Consider the following 19,171-nt stretch of genomic DNA (forward strand, 5'->3'; position numbering starts at 1 on the left):
TAATGTTTTTCTTCTCTTCCTCTTTTTTCTATTATTACCTTCTCCCTTACGTCCACTGACCCTCATCTACTACCTGGAGTTACTATGGAAGTATGGAGTTGGACAAACATACTTAGTTACCAGCACTTTAGGTAATTATCATTGTCATGTTAGGCTAGCTATTTTATGAACATGGTATGATGGTATCGTAGTATTTTATGAACATGGTATGGTAGTATTTTATGAACATGGTATGGTAGTATTTTATGAACATGGAGTGCCAGTAACTGTAGGCAATATTTGAATGTACTATCTTCTTTCTGTTGCAGCTTTGATGCCCCCCACCCCACCAGACACAGCAGCTCAGAACATGACTGTCTAACTCAGAGCCGAGTGCTCATGAAGTACACCACACACTCTGGCAATATTTTGTTGAATAACAAGAACAGTTGGGCTGACTACTGAGCACTACACTATTTCCAGCACAAGACATCAGCAAATTACTCTTAATGCCTCCATAATAATAAGCTGGCTAATTAGCTACAGTAATAACATTGATAGGTGATGTTAGCAATATCTAGCTAAGTACTGTAAACTTCTCTTTGAAAAGTCTATCTGACCCAGTGACTAACACTAATGTTTGCACACTGATTGTACTTTGCACAGCTTGTCGCACTATTGTTCTGCTGTAGTGTGACTACCATCACTTATACTTATCACTTTATTACTTATTATTGTGACTATGTACCTTGTTGAAGAACCAAAGCGAAATACTTTTATTCTTGTGTACTGTAAAATAAATTCTGATTCTGATTGAAGACTTTTTTGTATCATTAAAAGACTAACAATAACAGTTACAACAACCATAAATAATAATAAGCTGGGTAATTAGCTTAGGTAATACCTTGCTAGGTAATAATGTTATAGCTGTATAACTATAGCTGTCTGACCCAGTGACCAGTATTGACAGCTGATAGCTGTCAATCTAGAGGGGGAGTGGTTGGGGGTGGGGTTGACCAGCTATTGTTACCGCCCATTACCTGCCGGTGTGAAGGTGTGAAAAAGTCCCAAATCTTTCAAAGCCGTTTCCTCAGGATTTAGTTTTCAGGGTTAACAAGTTTCAAATACTCATGTTGTCTTACATTTTTTCCCGATGTCTATGTATGACACATCATTTGAAAGCTTACAATCTGTAGTTTAAGCATATGTAAAAAACAGAAAAATTACTTTGCCCCCTCTTTGATCATTCCACCAGATCGCGTCACATATGGAGAAATTCAAATTGACTTTAGGACCCCAACGTCTCTCCGTGGAGGACTTGGAGGAGGCAGAGAAAGATTTAATCAGCTATGTGCAAGAGCAACACTTCAAACAAGAGATTAGTCTTTTGAAGGAAGGCAAGAGCTGTGGATGACACGGCCCCTCGTAACTCGTGGCTAATGGGACGCATATTGAAAACATTGCCAGACACCAAAGGCTTTGTGCGAAGCGTCCATGTCAAGACCAAGACCAATGTCTGCAAAGACCCTTTTTGTGTTTTTAAGTTGTTTTTTGAAGTTCGGCTCCATTCATATTTTTAAGAAGTAATTGTTGTCAACAATTAGGGGCTGGAATGTTGGAGCCAAAAAGCTTTATGTTATTATTTATGAAAACCCTTTTTTGAATGGTACTTTGAAAGTGGTACTTTGGCCTATCTAAGAGTTTTATTTTGAAAATGGGTCCCGCCCCAACCGACACAATATGGAATATAAGGAAGTGATTTCTCCTTGTTTGATGAGTCCTGAGACGTGAGGATTTGTTGTTATATTTCATATCAGAGAACGTGTGATATTTAACTTTGCTCCTGAGCTCAGATCCGGGAGATGCCCTACCCAGAAGAGACACACACACATCACATACACAGGGCTTAAAGTGGGAAAAAATCCTGTGCCTGAAACTTTTTCTTGGGGAGGGGGGTCACAGTTTGAGATATTGGGAGAGCGGGTACAGAAGACAGCTTCTTGTCTCAATGTTTAAATTAATACTATTTTATAGTCAATACAAAATATATGTCTCAATGTTAAAATGCATTAATACTGTTTTATAGTCAATACAAAATATATGTCTCAATGTTAAAATGCATTAATACTGTTTTATACTCAATACAAAATAAAATAATATATTTAGATGTCTTTAAAAGGCCAAACTGATTGCATCACTTATTAAGCCACTATCACTATAACAATACAGAATAAAATATATACATGTCTTTAAAAGAACAAACTGATTACTGCCACTATCACTTATATTCTCCTTCTTGGCACCACGTCCCATAAGGCTTCCCGTCACTACTCAGGGTTTTTCCTGGCTCAAAATGAGGCGGAGGTGGTACCAGTGGTGTTTGACATCGGGGGGGACCCATGAAGCAGGGCTGTCTGGGGGTCCTTAAACGAGCATCAAACACTTAATTTCTTGCATTCTGGTGAATTGATATGCACCAATTTGTGCCCTTTCTCCATCAATGTATGGTGGAAATTGCATTATATATGTAAAGGAAAACACAATATTCAGGCACCATTCAAAATATAATGTAATATAATGCAATATAAGGCTCTCAGGCATTCTGTAGTTTCAAATGTGTATTCTCCTTGAGCAGCCAACATCAACTATCAGCTATTTCGCTAGCAAACACGAAAGCTAATTTATTTGCGAAACAGCGCCCCCGCCACCACGTCGGCTCAGTGCCTCAATTGCAGTTAGAAATGACAGAAATCCACCGAGTGCAACGCTTGTAGAAAATACGACCGTCAGAGTTTTGTTGAGAGCTGGAGGCAGCTAGAAATAGTTCTCTATGCAGGAAAAACCCTGCTACTCTCCTCTATCCATGCCCAGCGCCATTTATTCCTTACTCCTCGTTCTAGAATAGCTGTGTCTTCTCCAGGTTTAAGAAACTTGGCTTCCATTTTAATAGACTCTTACTAAAGTTAGCGAGATAGCGGGCTGCTAAAAGCGAACGTCTCTACAAGCTAACATTACACCCATTCAACTTCTTAAGGCCCGCCCCACTACTCTGCCTCCGATTGGCTAGAAGTCGTTGGTTGGCTTGAGCAATGTGATACCATTGGTAGGCGGAACTGTCTCTTTGCTGAAGATGACTCTTTAAATTACGATGTAAACAAATAGCATGTGATTTTTTATTTATTTATTGCTCAAAATTCCCCTGCGCCGGAAATCCGGCACCGTGCCGGAGAACTTTAAGCCCTGCAAACATCACACACATTGACATACGTGTAGGGTTGGGTACCGTTTGGGTTTTATTCGATACCGGTGCCAAATCGATACTTTAAAAACGGTACCAGTACCGAAACGGTACTTAAATCTGTACTTTTGATTAAAAATATATATATATGTGGTTCCTCCAGGACTTTTTCACATCAGTAGCGGGGTGGTCAGTGGCGGGGTGGTCACTGACGCGATTTTCCGCGTGCACGCCATTAATGCCGAGTAGGGCTGCCACGATTAGTCGACTAGTCACGACGACGTCGACTACCAAAATCGTCGCCGACATATTTGGTAATCGCATGTTTTTTTGGAGCTGAAATAAGTTTTTTTTTTTTTTTTTTTTTCCTAGCACCAGGGGAGCTGTCATGCCAAAACCTGCCGCTGCCAAAAGCTGCCGGGGGTGCGGCCTAACGCGTCACGACCAGCTGGCACGCGCACGCGTCACGACCAGCTGGCGACTGTGACGGCGTCAGTCTAGTGTTTTTGAAACCTCAGAGGCGAGAAAGTAACCATATATATTCACAAAATGTATCCGGTTTATCAAAATAACCCTTATATCTATCTGATCTGACGGTTTTTTTCACAACGTTATTACTAGTCACTTTAAGGCCCAGGAGTATATATATGGTTACTTTCTCGCCTCTGAGGTTTCAAAAACACTAGACTGATGCGTCACAGTCGCCAGCTGGTCGTGACGCGTGCGCGTGCCAGCTGGTCGTGACGCGTTAGGCCGCACCCCCGGCAGCTTTTGGCAAGCGGCAGGTTTTGGCATGACAGAGCCCCCCCTCCCAAATTTCGTTGTTTGGTACCTGTACTATATCAATGACAATAAAGACCATTCATTTCATTCGATAAGCATTAGTTTTTCTTCCCTGAAGCTGCCACTGGCTAGCGTCTCCCAGTGTCTTTGATGTACATGCGCAGTGTCGGTCATCCGGGGCACACGTGACTTCCCCGGAAAAACAAACAGAGAAATGTCTTCCTGTCCTCGTACCTCTAAAGTGTGGGAGCATTTCAACCACAACGTTGAAAAAAAGAATGTAAAATGTAAAATTTGCAAAGCTGAACTCGCTTATCATGGCAGCACGTCTATGATGCTCGAGCATCTAAAAAGGAAGCACGTTGTGGCAGATGACGAGGAAGAAGATGGCTCGTCTCGGTAAGCTAGTTAGCTTGTTATTGGCTAACGATATCGTTACGTTAAAAGCCTTCTTACATTATTTTACGTTATGTGCTGTAACGTTGTCATCAAAGCGATACTTATCAAATAGCTACAAATGTTGTCTTAACGTTACAGTGCTAAATTTTTATAATTTTTTATAATTTTGCCATTTAGCAGACGCTTTTATCCAAAGCGACTTACAATTACGAATTACAGGGACATTCCCCCTGGAGTAACTGAGGGCTAAGTACCTTACTCAAGGGCACACTAGTAGTGGTGTGGCTTCAGGCGGGATTTGAACTCACAACCTTCCGATCGGAAGTCCAACACACTATCCACTAGACCACCACTACCCCCCTACCACTACCCCCCTAGTGCTAAGAAGGCGTGTTCTACTATGAGATGAGTGAAGCAAAGCAAAACTTTTGTACTCTGTACAAGTATTTATTTTAGTTTTTGTATTCTTTTGGTTGCCTAGTGCCTAGCCTACCTCATTTTACTCAGCAGTTTGCACTCTCTACTACTCTTTACATTACATTACATTACATGCAAGTGATGCCAGAAATAAATCTGCAAAGTTCATTAAAATATCTATTTTTGAGTGAACAATCATTTTAATTGTCTTTATTTTTAGTTAGCACATGCCTACAACAACAACTAACAACTTCAAGCTAAATTTAGAAGCTGATTTAGAAGATGATAGCTAAATAAGAGCGATTGAGTAATTGTGCGATAAGCTGTAATTTATGATCCGATTAGTCGACTAATCGTTAAAATAATCGGTGACTAGTCGACTATGAAAATAATCGTTTGTGGCAGCCCTAATGCCGAGCGGCAATGTTTTATATAGAAGGTGACCAAATACCAACATATCCTGACGCTACAGCTGCAGCAGAACATGGGGAACCCGTATACAGCACTGAATGTGACTGACAGATACGCCCAAGACACACAAACACACACACAAAGATAATCAGCTCATTGAATATGAAGTACACAAGAGTACACACAGAACCGGGAACGCGCATACAGCACTGAACAACATTCGTAGAATATAAACTTGTGACTGACAGTCACATACATACACATATGCACACACACACACACACACACATAGGGATGGGACGATTATCGTTTTTATCGTTAATCGCGATAAAAACACCCGCGATAACTTAATCGTGGAGAATTTTAATTATTTGAATAATCGTCATAATCGTATGTTATGAATAAACTGTGTTTAACAAATGTCTGGCGCTATTTTTCAGCCTAGGCTACATTACTTTTGCAGTCAAGTTAGCGACTGTTACTGTAATATAATTGCAATTCCTCACATGAGCCGCGCGCGAATATCCTCACAGAACTTGTCTCGCGCTATTGTTCAGCCTGCATGGGTAACGTTACTGTCAAGTCAGCCTTGTCAGTCAGTCACTAGGTAACGTATGCTAGCCTACTCACCATGGCTGGTGAAAAACTTTAGACGGGATACTGTCATTGGCCTTCCTTGTTATTACCAGGCAGTGACAGTCTATGGCTGCAAAAGGCACGGTCGCCCCTAAGCTTTAGCAAATATATTGTGGTTTACTTAATACTGTTCAGCACTTGAGGTTACATTCAATGCATGACTTGTGCTATAGGCTAAATACAATTATTAAAGCGGCAAGTAGCAAGTGTGCGCATCAAAGGCATTAGGCACGTAACATCCATGCTGTATAAACACATGACAACCGTCCGTTATTTCCCGAACTTTGCCCGAACCCCCCGCGAGGACCCGGGGAACAACGGTACGCTCCCCGCGGCTGCTATCAGACTGGCCGCGGGAGTGAGTGTTGAGGGAGAGAGGAGACGGCAACCCTCGCTCGCCATAGACTGTATCCCTACTCGTCTCTCCTGAGCTCGGTTGTAACGTGAACCGTGGAATACAGGATAATTATGTTAGGTTCACCACAACAGTGTGATTTCATTAGCGTATAGATGCTTTACAGTAATTCCCCAAATGACCAGAAAAGGAAGTTAGATTTGTCGCTGGTCGCTTTTGACTAATTAAGTCGCCAAGGGGCTCTGGAAGTTGGCAACACTGGGAGTGCGTTCTTTAAACTTCCTTGGGTACGTTAATGAAAGGTGCTGATTGGCCGAAAAGGAATTGCTCTTTCTTACGGACCCGGATTATGGCCAGAGATATGTGCCACTAGAATCTGAATTTGAATTACTGACTTAAAATGTCCTAAAAATACAACAAAATCAAGTTAAAGTGATTACAGTGTGTTTTATTATCTCGCGATAATATCGTGGATCGCGATTATTTTGCCCACGATAATCGTGACATGACATTTTCTAATCGTCCCACCCCTACACACACACTGATAGATTATCAGCTCATCAATACGAAGTAGGCCTACATGAGAGTACACGCACAAAACGGGCTAACGTTACTCATTAACTGTTTACACAAGTAGAATCACAGTGTGACAGGGCAAGGTAATGCATATTATCAGCTGAGAAAACCAACTTTTACCTTTGATGACACAGACATGAGCCCTGTTTACCCGTACCTCCGCCGTTCTGTTCGTGATGATTTTAGATTATTTTTGCACCGTGCATATTGCCCTGTAATAAGAGAATGCGACCACAGCTTCCTTGTGTCTCTTATTGTCCAAATGTTCCCTGAATTTTAGCTGCAGAATTTTCCAGCATGTAAATCCGTTGTCAATAAAAATTCGACTCCAATTCTTTCCCCCTGCCAATACTGTGTCGTTGTTAAAGTGATGGAGAGACACAAAGAAGAGGGATTTACTGAAATCCAAATTTCCCACTAATATAAATTCAGACCAATCACAAAACTGTTTTGCAAGCGCGTCGCCTTGCGCATGTTGAGAGCGATTCAGTCTCGATTACATGAACTGAGTGGAACTTTAACAGGCGATGTCACGTGCGGTTGACTGTTGCATGTAACGTCCATTTCAGACACCAGGGGGCGACAGAGGAACCGAAACGAGGAACCGAAATCTCCGTTGCAATTCGGTTCGGTAAGTACCGAATGTAAAGTAACCGGTACCATACCAACCCTACACACGTGTTCATGCCATACCACACCACACCACGCCACGCCACGCCACGCCAACATATTCATTTTGTCTGTTACTTTGAATATAACCTATACGATTTTAAGACTACTTTAACTCATGGGAAGGTCCGAGTTTTGGTTGCGGACAGATTGATGGGAAACAACACTCCCTCATGCCAGGACGATGGTTCACTTGATAAATATGACAGCCATCACACTTTGGCTTGACACACAAAAGCCTCTCAAAACTTCTAATTCAAGGGCAAACCCTTCATGCCAGATTGGGCCACCTTTGTGTTCTCCGGAACCAAGAGTGGATGTGGAGGGGCTAACCTGCGAGCAGGAGCAGTTTTGGCACGGTGCAGGAGAGGAAGAGGGCAGACAGGCCGCTGAACCAGCCCTCCCAGTACTTCTCCGTCTTCGACAGCTCGACCCGCCAAGTAAAGAGGCTTTCCTTCTTCACCTGGACAAGAGGAGGAAGGCCGTCTGTAATGTATTCACCTGAGCATGCAGGTGGACATTCAACATAGAAATCATAATCACTTTCCCATGAGTCAATCAACCCCCCCCCCCCCCCCTCCTCCAAACATCCCAGGTATGACCTCTTGGTCGTCTTCCTTCTTTCTTTTATGGTTGGATTCTTCTTCCTCTTCTCCCTCCTCCTCTTCCTCCTCCTCTATGATGCCTTCCACGATACTCTTGGAGACGCCAGGACTGTTGAGCGGTTCTTCACATCTAGAGGTCAGGACAAGTACTTTACCAGTTACTTTAAAACAGTGTTAGTGTCAGGTGGATTCCTTTCAATGGTCTCCCCCCGAGACGTATTTCACTAATCCAGACATACTTTTTCACCTGGCCTCCCATGGACACCCTGGCCGACTCAACGTTCCGGATCTGTCCGCTCTTCACACTGAAGGGGGGGTGACATCGTTAGAAAACACACACGACGGTTGCTCTAGTAATTGATGTGGGGGGTTTTTCCACACGTGTGCTTGTAGTGACACATTGGTTTTCAAAGGTTTTGCTAGTGTAGTTTTGAATGTCAAGGCTACTGAACGGCTGAATTATATTGAGGATTAGTGTGACGTATGTTATACAGCACAGCAGGACGTACTGGGTGCTGCTTGTAGGAGGGGTGTCAATCCTCATTCTGATCTGTGTGCAGGACTGTTAGATCCAAAATACATTTGACCATATAAACATAGTGAATGTTCAATGGTCAGACAGACTCAGTATTTTACCTCCACTCAATGGCATTCTCCTCAGACTTAAAAGTCTTTGGTCGACTCCTGAGGAAATTCTGCATACTGTTCAAGGCATCCATTGCTGTGCCTGAACAAAACAAGAATGTCAATGATTTGTAATGAAGCCACTATGAACAAATCCATAAATGATTGCATCCACCATTACTGCATCTATCTTCTATTCAGGAACTACTAGTGTCATCATAAACTGGAGGTACATAAAAACAAAAACAAAAACGCTAATTACTGTCGTATCAAAACAAGCTGCTCAGTAATTCTATCTCTCAATACAATGATAAACTACGTGAAAACCCACACCATGTGAAGTTTTGTGACTCTCTCTACTCATCACAAAAACTGTGCAATTTAGACAAAGCATGTTCCATGCAACTGAAGGACAACAAACACAAACCTTCAACGACGTCAATCACACAAAGGCCAAGTAAAGACGGCACGTGATTGGCTGCAGCAGTGTGAACTGCAATGGCTCCGCCCATGCTGTGTCCGATCATCATGATGGGAGGCGGGTTCTCCCCATAGAGTGCTTCCACCACTTTGCCGATATCCCTTATGGAGAGAAAACACCAAAATAGCAACTTGATTTTTTTTCACAATCCTAGAACAAATTCACCCATACAAACCGTCACCCACCAGAACATATCATATTGAAATGTGTGTCTCAGTTTGTCAGAGCAGAGATTTAAAGTGACGTCAGTTTCTTTTCCACTGGCACTTTCCTTGATGTAAACGAGACTATTCTGGGGATGCAGAAAACCTTGTTTCTTTCTTGCATCAAACACCAGATCACTGTCTCAGTAGGAGGCAGAAACAGCAGATGGCTCCTCTGGCTCAGTCCTCCTGTCTGCAGAGTCTCTCTATCACCTCCATCACTGCCTCCTACCCGCCTTCCCTTCCTCTCCATCACCTCCATCACTGCCTCCTACCCCCCTTCCCTTCCTCTCTATCACCTCCATCACTGCCTCCTACCCCCTTTCCCTTCCTCTCCATCACCTCCATCACTGCCACCTACCCCCCTTCCCTTCCTCTCTATCACCTCCATCACTGCCTCCTACCCCCCTTCCCTTCCTCTCTATCACCTCCATCACTGCCTCCTACCCCCTTTCCCTTCCTCTCCATCACCTCCATCACTGCCTCCTACCACCCTTCCCTTCCTCTCTATCACCTCCATCACTGCCTCCTACCCCCTTCCCTTCCTCTCTATCACCTCCATCACTGCCTCCTACCCCCCTTCCCTTCCTCTCTATCACCTCCATCACTGCCTCCTACCCCCCTTCCCTTCCTCTCTATCACCTCCATCACTGCCTCCTACCCCCCTTCCCTTCCTCTCTATCACCTCCATCACTGCCTCCTACCCCCTTTCCCTTCCTCTCCATCACCTCCATCACTGCCTCCTACCCCCCTTCCCTTCCTCTCTATCACCTCCATCACTGCCTCCTACCCCCCTTCCCTTCCTCTCTATCACCTCCATCACTGCCTCCTACCCCCCTTCCCTTCCTCTCTATCACCTCCATCACTGCCTCCTACCCCCCTTCCCTTCCTCTCTATCACCTCCATCACTGCCTCCTACCCCCCTTCCCTTCCTCTCTAGCACAACAGCAGTACATGGCCCTTACTTCTTCATTCTGGTTAACACTAACCTATGGGTCTGATGGAAGGGGAGGAGGGTGAATGATGATGAACATTAACTTGATTTATCTGTCTATTGCTCATCTTGTTCCCCCAAATGTTTTCGGAGCGGACAACTTACTTGGCCATCGTTTCTGCCGAAAGATCGTCCATGTTTTTTACTTTGGAGTCGCCTGTGTATGATAAAAAAAAGACAAAAGGTATGTACAGTGCCCTCCATAAGCATTGGAAAGAGGAAGCATGTTGTCTTCTTTGAGCTCTATACTCCAGCAGTTTGGATTCGAAATCAAGCCTTTTTATACACACTCCCCCTATTTCAGGGTACTCAAAAGTAATGGGACAATTGGCTTGACAGGTGTTTCTGGTTAGTCAGATGTGTTCCATTACATGATTTGTGCAGGCATAAGAGAGCTGTCAATGTCTAGTATGATTTTAGGTTTTGCATTTGCCTATGGAGTCTGCAATTGGTGTCTGCCAACATGAGGACCAAAGAGACATCAAGGAAGCCATTATGAGGCTGAAATAACAGACAAATCGGACCTGATAGTAATTGTTTCATTTCAAATCCGAACTGTTGGAGTATAGAGCTAAAAGAAGACAAATGCTTCCACTGTCCAGTACTTCCAAGGCACTGTACGTCATTATTATGATATATAATACTATAAAGACAGCTGATGGAATGTGAAATCACTCACCATGGGCCCTAAGGTCCATTGCCACAACCCTGCAGTGAATCCTGCTGTATATCACCGTCTGAAAAAACCCCACAGACATGCATGCAACTTTTAACAGGGTAGGCGCACATACAATTGAATAAACACATATTATACACATATTTGAAACCAACAGGCTCAATCAGAAACACTAGGCCACCTGAAGGCCTGGCTCCAAATACTATTAAACAGTCACGACACATCATTTAACGCCGGACAAACATTCTCACTATTGTATTTCTATGAAGCAGGAAGCATGCTCTATCTTCTTAAGAGGAATAGGGGTCTCACAGTGAACACAGCCCAGGAGAGAGCAGAGTGGCCTCCCCCGTGGAGCAGAAGCAGCACAGGACCGTCGGTGCCACTGCTGTAGATTCTGAACGTGTGCAGAGGAGTTAAGTATGTGCTTATTGTACACTGGATCAGTGTGGAATAAGGTGAACCACAGACTTAACAGGCAGTGCATCAAATGACCTAAGTACATACAGGAGGCCAGTCCCCTAAAGAAGCAATATGAAAATATATTATGATCTATTATTTCAAATGAAATGACCATTCAGGGTTCTACTCCCTGTGTACAAACATAAGAGGGCTAACATGGGAATATCAGGGAAGGATATGTCTTTGCTGCTGTCGTTCTCCACCTCTAGATCTTCCATCGTTTCAAAGTATTGACTCCAGGGCAGGGGGGAAAAGTCTCGCTTCCGTCCTGGTCTGTGTGTTAAGGCGGAGTAAAAGAAAGAGACGGATGAATTCAACAGCATGATCTTAAAATTGTAAACAACAACAACAACAACATCAACATCAACAACAACAACAACAACAACAACAAACTACAAAGTGTACTACAAAGTGTAACGAGTATGAGTATAATTCAGAACATGCTCTCTCTAAAACATATGATGAAACTACGATGAGATGTGACGTGACAGCAGCACTAGAAAGTGGAGGAAAAATACTGGAGAAAAAAGTCGTGACTCAGTTGGGGAGAGAGGAGGGGGGGGGGGGGGGGGGGGGGGGAAATTTACTCTGGGTGATAAATGAATGATGGAAAACCTCAACGCCACAACAACCCGTACCTAGTTTGTAAAGAACAGTGCTAGTGAAGTACTACGGGAAAGTTAGCTAGATAGCTCGACCCGCAAGACTGAACTGAGTGATTGCAGCCTAACCCTAACCCTTCACACAACACAGACCTGTCAAACACAGCTGATGACCACGCACATTTCCCTAGCCGGTGTTTTTGGAGTGCTCGAGCAACTACTCAGCACAACATTGAAACAAGTAGTTAGCTAGCTTGGGAGTTTGTTGAGCTTGAAACAAGCCAAGTTGATAACTTTAAGCTTTACTAGTGGTAGTGCTAGTTTCCGTCAGTGACCTGTCATGATGTAATCAACGCTGGCAATTTGGTCAACTTATCAAGCTACAGAGAAAAGAGACAAAGCTACACGAGTGTTAAAAGTTGTTCAAAAACTGTGATAGATGTCATGATCCAGAAGGTAACTAACTCACCCCATTCTCATTTTGGACCCCGACTGGAAACCTCCTACTGGAGGTCTGGAGGCTAACACATTCAAATGCAACTGTTTCTCCATGTCCTACGGACAAGCCAAGGCCGTTCTTGTCAACTACCAAATAGGATTCCCCCTCTTTTGCACCATACGATTTCCTTCTACCACTAAGCTAGCTCTACAGCTAGCTAGCTATATTAATAACAGCAGATTTGGCCAACAGGGGACTGTTCCTTCTAGCTTCCCCCTGCCCACAACAATCGCGTTCTCCGCACTGCATTCTGGGACATGTGTGCGGTCTGTACGCTGCTCTCATACTCGTTCAACGCGAGACATCCTGACAAAAACGACATTTCCAGAGAAACAAGGCGCTGCACGTGAAAGCGTCAATGTGGTTAAAGATGACGCAATGTTTTTACCATCAAGAATGTACAAATTATAATATATTTTTTAATGTGTTTAATATTAGACTCAGATGCATCAGCCTCAACCCTTCTCCTCTTCCTCATCACGAGCATCCAGTTACCTGAGATGCAGAGTAAAGCACCTTCAACCCCCCTCCTCTTCATGTGTGAGAGTGGCAGGTGCCCCCAATGCATTAGTGCACATAACCATAGACTTGCTTAAAACTATTATCAATAAGCTAACAGGCATTGGAGGGGAAAAGAGGTAGGGGGGTAGCATTACCCAATTGTATCCAGTAGAGAGCACGAACATGCAGCATGTACAGAATAGTGCCGCCTCGAGGGTCATGATGACCCCTCGTCTTCACAATGGAATCTGTGTACTGACGCACAAAGACCGCTGGATGGCGCTGCTTGTACATTAGTCGCAGGCTGAATTTAATTGAGACTCTGAAGGAGTCATGGCTGAGGTCATGTGACAAGAAAAATTAGAACATTGCTACTTATAAAAAATGCATGTTCCTATGTGCAGTAATAGTCCAGGCAATCTAGCCCATTTTAGACCCAAAAGTCAGACTAATTAAAAGAGAATTTTTTTCAACAGATTTCTATGAGGTGTCTAGAACAGGGGTGCCCACACTTTTTTGAACCAAGATCTACTTTTCAAGTAGCCAGTCTGCCAAGATCTACCAGTCTAGTTTCAACATCGCAAACGTACACGCACGCACGTACTACATACACACACACACACACACACACACTTCCCAGCCTGCATAGTAAACTCACAATACACTCTCTCTCTGTCACACAGCCACACAGGAGAAGACCATCACAAACCCTCCCTCTTTGCTATTCTCACTCTCACACACACACACACACACACACACACACACACACACACACACACACACACACACAGACACACACACACATTCACACACACACAAACACACACACACACACACACACACACACACACACACATTTGCCAGTCTGCATAGGGAGCCATAGCACAAACCCTCCCTCTCTCTCTCCCCCCCCCCCCTCTCTCTCTCTTACACACACACACACACACACACACACACACACACACACACACACCTCAATTTCTCTCACTCACACACTGACAGCCAGTCTGCAGTACCATAGCCAACTACTGATCCAACAAACAGAAAAGTAAACCAGATACAAAACAGGTAATTCCCTAGTTTGAAAGGAGGAAAGAAATGCATTTCTCTACCTTAGTGGGAGACCTGGCACTGGGAGGAGGCAGCTAGTTTCTAGTAGTCAGGGCTGTAGGAGCTGGTTGCAAGGTGTAGGCAGGCTGCAAGGTGTCATCAGCCACTGTGGATCTGTCATCGAAAAGGCAATCTGCAGCCTCGAGAAACGCTTTTTTCACAATTTCGCCGTCTTTGAATGACTTCTTGTGTTTAACAAGAACGTGACTGACGCGATAAGAAGCTATCGTTACAGCTGTACGTTTTCGCTCTTTTGCCACATTTCCCTTCTAACAGCCATCGTAGATCTGCAGATCAGACAGACGCACTTCCAATATCACATCGTGTAAAAGTCCTCCTCCCATTCTGGATGGAAGTTATACATTATTGGTTTCTTACTTGGTCCAGCTTCCCCACTCATTTGTATACCCTTTCTTTAGTAGTAAATAGTAGAAATTGGAAGGCTAACTAGTTAATTAGTCTCGCCGGTATTTTGTATTTTGTAGTTGGCGCTGTTGACTGCGCATGCGTGGTGAACCGTGTGTTAGGTGAAAAGATCAGATCGCAGACTGGCTTACCTGTACGTCAATCAAGTGTCAAAAGCCATAGTGAGGATGGATGATAGGCGAACTTATTATTATTTTTTTGAACTTTTTTTTTTTTTTTGAACTTTTTTTGTTTTGTTTGTTCAATGCCATGCGATCTACCCATACTACCTTTGCGATCTACCCATACTACCTTTGCGATCGACCGGTCGATCGCGATCGACGTATTGGGCACCCCTGGTCTAGAACAACATACTAAAAGTCCTAAGAAATCCTAGATGCGGAAATATGTTTAATTCTCATCAATTCAAGATGTGCCAATACCTCGAGAAAACTAAACACCCTAATGGGCTTTTTTTTTGTTTGTCCTATCACGATGGCACTTTCCAGAATGCAAGTATACATCTAGCCTAACATTTTTTGTATTGCAAGTTTTTGCCCAGAACCAAAATTACCTCACAGGGCTTAGCCTAACTGATTGCCTACTGAACCAAATAAACACATTTTCACCATTAAATCACCATTTTGCATCACACTTTTTGGTAGACACACTCCATGAGCAGGGCTTGACGCTTACCTTTTCCTCAGGTAGCACTGTTCTACCATGTTGAAAAATTTAGTAGCACACCAAGAATTTCAGTAGCACAATGAAAATTGTGCAATTTTCGTCAACAACGACAACAAATTATCATAATCATAACATCAACATCAAAATGATCATAACCGGCTCTTGGTCGTAATAAAAATGGAGACTCACACAATGTAAAGGGGAAGTAAGAATATTAATTTCAGTTGGCCCACGGTTCGGTATGAACCTCGGTTTTTGGGTCACGGTTCACGGTTCGTGTTTTATTTTTATTTTTTTAATGCTACTATTTATTTACAAACTGTTACTTTATTTTGCTTATACTTTTTCATATACTTTTTTCATTCCCTCGTCACTTATACACATACTGTAAGTTTGACTGCGCATGACAGTAGTTCAGCAATCTTTTAGTTGCACTGGTGCGATTGAATGTATTTCAAAACAGTCGCACTGTCGAGCCCTGATGAGCATGGTTTCTCCTGCTCGTATGCAGAGGTGATGAAATATGAACGGAGTGCAGCAGTGGCACAAGGGACTGAGATACCTGGATTCACAGAAGAGCACCATATTCAATATGTTGAAGACAACGTTGACCACAATGTAGCAACCATCGATGGTACAGGGACATTCCATGGAATGGGTATAATAGCTTGTGTTACACCAGGAACGCAACAAAACAATCTTGTTCCCAAGATCCAAGTGACTGCTGCAGATATTGCTGCAATCGGTCACATAAACATTCAGTACTTCAAAATTCCTCCTATGTGTGAACCCAGTGGTGGGCCGTCAGGGCCAGCAAGGCCTTCTCTGCTGGCCTAAACATCATCAGAATATAAATTTAATTTTGATATATTTTTTCCACAAATATGTATTAAATTATTCCCTAGTCTATTCTCTTAATTTCATAGCTTTCCTCTTGGTTGCGCTGCTTCCAGCCATTTGGAGGGCTGTTAGAGCTTTTATCCAATCATAGAATTTCTGTTACGGCTGGGCCTTCACACACGCCCTCCCCCGCCCCCACAGCTCGAGCACCCGCCCCCACAACTCGAGCACAGCGTGCTCTCCGCCGCAGGTGAAGCTCGTTCCCGGTAATTGGATGGTTATCCAGCCACAGCCAAACCAGCACACCTGTCTCCACTCCCAATCAACCCTCTGGCTACATCTACCCTGGACTCCCTTCATTCATCGTCAGTTCTTCCCTAAGAATGACCTGGCAAGTATCCTCTGTGACTAGTCGTGAACTTTGCTCTCGTGCCTAATTTTGTGATTCGTTTATATCTTATGTACTGGCCTACCGTGGAGACTTACCCTGTTTTTCTGTTCCTCCACAGCCCACGCCAACCACTACCGCCAGCCCGCCAGGTTGAAACCCCCGGACTCATCCTTTCAGTTTTTCCACTGTAAATAAATACCCTACGGGGCTTCACAGTATTCTGCCTCCGTTGTCGTGTCCTTGAGCCCCCTCACCACCGTGGCATAACAGAAGAACTGACCATGCAATTGGGCTCAGACGACACGAAGGACCGGGCACCATCTCCCACCCCTGGATCCGGTCTGACGGCTATCCAAATCCTCGCTGAACACACTCACCTCCTCCAGGCGGCCGCTACAGCGTGCCAGGCCCTGAACACTCGCATTACAACCCAGGAGGCTAACCAGGAGCACCGCGCCACCCAGATGCAGCACCTCATCACTACGACCCAAGCGCTTACGGCACAGGTGGCCGCGCTCGCAGCCTTTGCCCCCCCCCCTGCTCTCCCTGACCCTGCCCAGCTACCGGCACCACCTACTGGACAGCCACGGGAGCCCCACCAAGCCAGCCCCCGCCCCTTCGACGGAGCCTTCGCCCAGTTCCGAGGCTTCATCCTCCAGTGTGAGTTGGTGTTCTCGCATCAGCCCAGCCAGTTCTGGTCGCCGGCAGCCCGGGTGGCGTTCATCACCAACCTCACCACCGGCGACGCCCTGAATTGGGTCCAGGCCACCCTCTGCGCCCGCCCTGACCTGTTCGGTGACTACGCTACCTTCCTCACGGAGTTCAAGAGGGTTTTCGACCACCCCACTGCAGGACAGGAGGTCGGGGCGCGACTGATGTCACTCCACCAGGGGAACCGGACCGCGGCGGCCTACTCTACCGAGTTTCGCACCCTGGCAGCCGGAAGCGGATGGAATGACAGGGCACTGCGATCTGCTTTCCGCCAGGGGCTGAGTGAGGTCATCAAGGACGAGCTCGTCCGGGACAGACCCGCCACCCTGGACGAACTAGTGGCCCTAGCCATCGACGTTGACGAGCGCTCCCGGGAGCGTCGGAGAGAGAGAGGGCGCTACCAGACCAGCTCGCCACACCCCCAGGACCCTATCGTCACAGCCAACCCCTCCTCCGCACGGGAGTCGACCTACACCCCATCCACTGGCGAGGAGCCGATGCAGCTTGGTCGAGCCCGCCTCACCACGGCGGAGAAGGAGAGGAGAAGGGCCCAGGGCCTGTGCCTCTACTGTGGAGAGAAGGGACACCTCCGTGACACCTGCCCGTCCCTATCAAAAGGGTAGGCTCACCCGAAGGGGGAATCCGGGTGAGCCGTGTCTCTCAATCCCCACCTACCACCAGCCCAGCCAGGTTCTCTGTCACCCTCTCCTGGCAGGGGCAGAACCTCACGGTCGAGGCCATCATTGACTCGGGAGCAGACGAGAACTTCATGGACGCCCAGCTGGCCCGCTCAGCTGCCATTCCCCTCGTTGCCCTCGAGACCCCCCTCTCCGTCTCAGCCCTAGACGGACACAGCCTGGGGCCTCTCACCCACCGCTCTACACCCCTCTCCTTGACCGTCTCTGGGAACCATGTGGAGGAGATTCGGTTCTACATCCTCAAAACCCCCCAGTCCCCGCTCATCCTGGGACGACCGTGGCTCGAGCTCCACATTCCCCATGTCAGCTATGGTGAGGGACGTATCCTGAGCTGGAGTACCGCATGTTACGCCCGGTGCCTCCGTGCCGCCCATACCCCCTCATCGCCTCTGCGACCGCCTCCGGCTCCCCCTGACCTCTCCTCCATCCCAGAGGTCTACCAAGACCTCGGAGAGGCCTTCAGCAAGGAGCGTGCTCGCACCCTGCCCCCTCACCGGCCCTACGACTGTGCCGTCGAGCTCCGCCCTGGCAACAAACTTCCAGTCAGTCGCCTCTACAACCTTGCCCCCCCGGAGAAGGCAACCATGGACACCTACATCTCCGACTGTCTGGCTGAGGGGCTCATCCGTCCATCACACTCCCCGGTGGCAGCGGGGTTTTTCTTCGTTAAGAAGAAGGATGGAACCCTCAGGCCATGCATTCACTACCGTGAGCTCAATGCCATCACCGTCCGGAACACCTATCCTCTCCCCCTCATGAGCTCCAACTTTGAGCCCCTCCTTGGGGCCACCATCTTCACTAAGCTGGACCTCCGGAACGCCTACCATCTGGTCCGGATTCGTGAGGGTGACGAGTGGAAGACGGCGTTCAAGACCCCCCGTGGCCACTATGAGTATCTCGTCATGCCCTTCGGTCTCACTAACGCCCCCTCTGTCTTTCAGGCCCTCATGAACGACGTCCTCAGGGACATGCTGGACATCTTTGTCGTCCTCTACTTAGATGACATCTTAGTATTCTCCAGGAACCCTGAGGAGCACATCCAACATGTCCGCCTAGTCCTCCAGCGCCTACTGGAGAATCGCCTTTTTATTAAGGCTGAGAAATGCTCCTTCCACACTCACTCTGTGGAGTTCCTGGGTCTCATCGTGGAGGGTGGGTTGACTCGCCCTGACCCCAAGAAGACTCAGGCCGTCGTCGAGTGGGGCCAACCTACCACCCG

The 19,171-nt window shown here is 46.0% G+C and overlaps 1 protein-coding gene across 4 annotated transcripts in view; it reads right to left on the minus strand.

Moving 5' to 3' along the window:
* Positions 1 to 12,820, minus strand: part of ppme1 (protein phosphatase methylesterase 1) — a gene marked incomplete at its 3' end in the record, with an annotated part of 35,916 nt that extends 23,096 nt beyond the window's left edge. For 3 of the 4 annotated variants that reach the window (XR_013937425.1, XM_080530111.1, XM_080530110.1), the window contains exons 1-10: positions 12,580 to 12,820; positions 11,687 to 11,781; positions 11,359 to 11,450; positions 11,050 to 11,107; positions 10,476 to 10,527; positions 9,120 to 9,274; positions 8,705 to 8,795; positions 8,308 to 8,373; positions 8,066 to 8,198; positions 7,797 to 7,926 (exon numbers count right to left, since the gene is read on the minus strand). Coding sequence is in view for 3 of the 4 variants with exons in the window: in XM_080530111.1 (XP_080386237.1) it covers positions 7,797 to 7,926; positions 8,066 to 8,198; positions 8,308 to 8,373; positions 8,705 to 8,795; positions 9,120 to 9,274; positions 10,476 to 10,527; positions 11,050 to 11,107; positions 11,359 to 11,450; positions 11,687 to 11,781; positions 12,580 to 12,662 (955 nt within the window). Of the gene's footprint in view, positions 1 to 2,274; positions 2,403 to 7,796; positions 7,927 to 8,065; positions 8,199 to 8,307; positions 8,374 to 8,704; positions 8,796 to 9,119; positions 9,275 to 10,475; positions 10,528 to 11,049; positions 11,108 to 11,358; positions 11,451 to 11,686; positions 11,782 to 12,579 lie in introns of those variants that run through there. The other variant, XM_080530112.1, reaches the window with a different exon arrangement.
* Between the last annotated feature and the right edge of the window lie 6,351 nt (positions 12,821 to 19,171).

Source organism: Nansenia antarctica (genome assembly GCF_963989245.1).
Source record: "Nansenia antarctica genome assembly, chromosome: 4".
Classification (NCBI taxonomy): Eukaryota; Metazoa; Chordata; class Actinopteri; order Argentiniformes; family Microstomatidae; genus Nansenia; species Nansenia antarctica.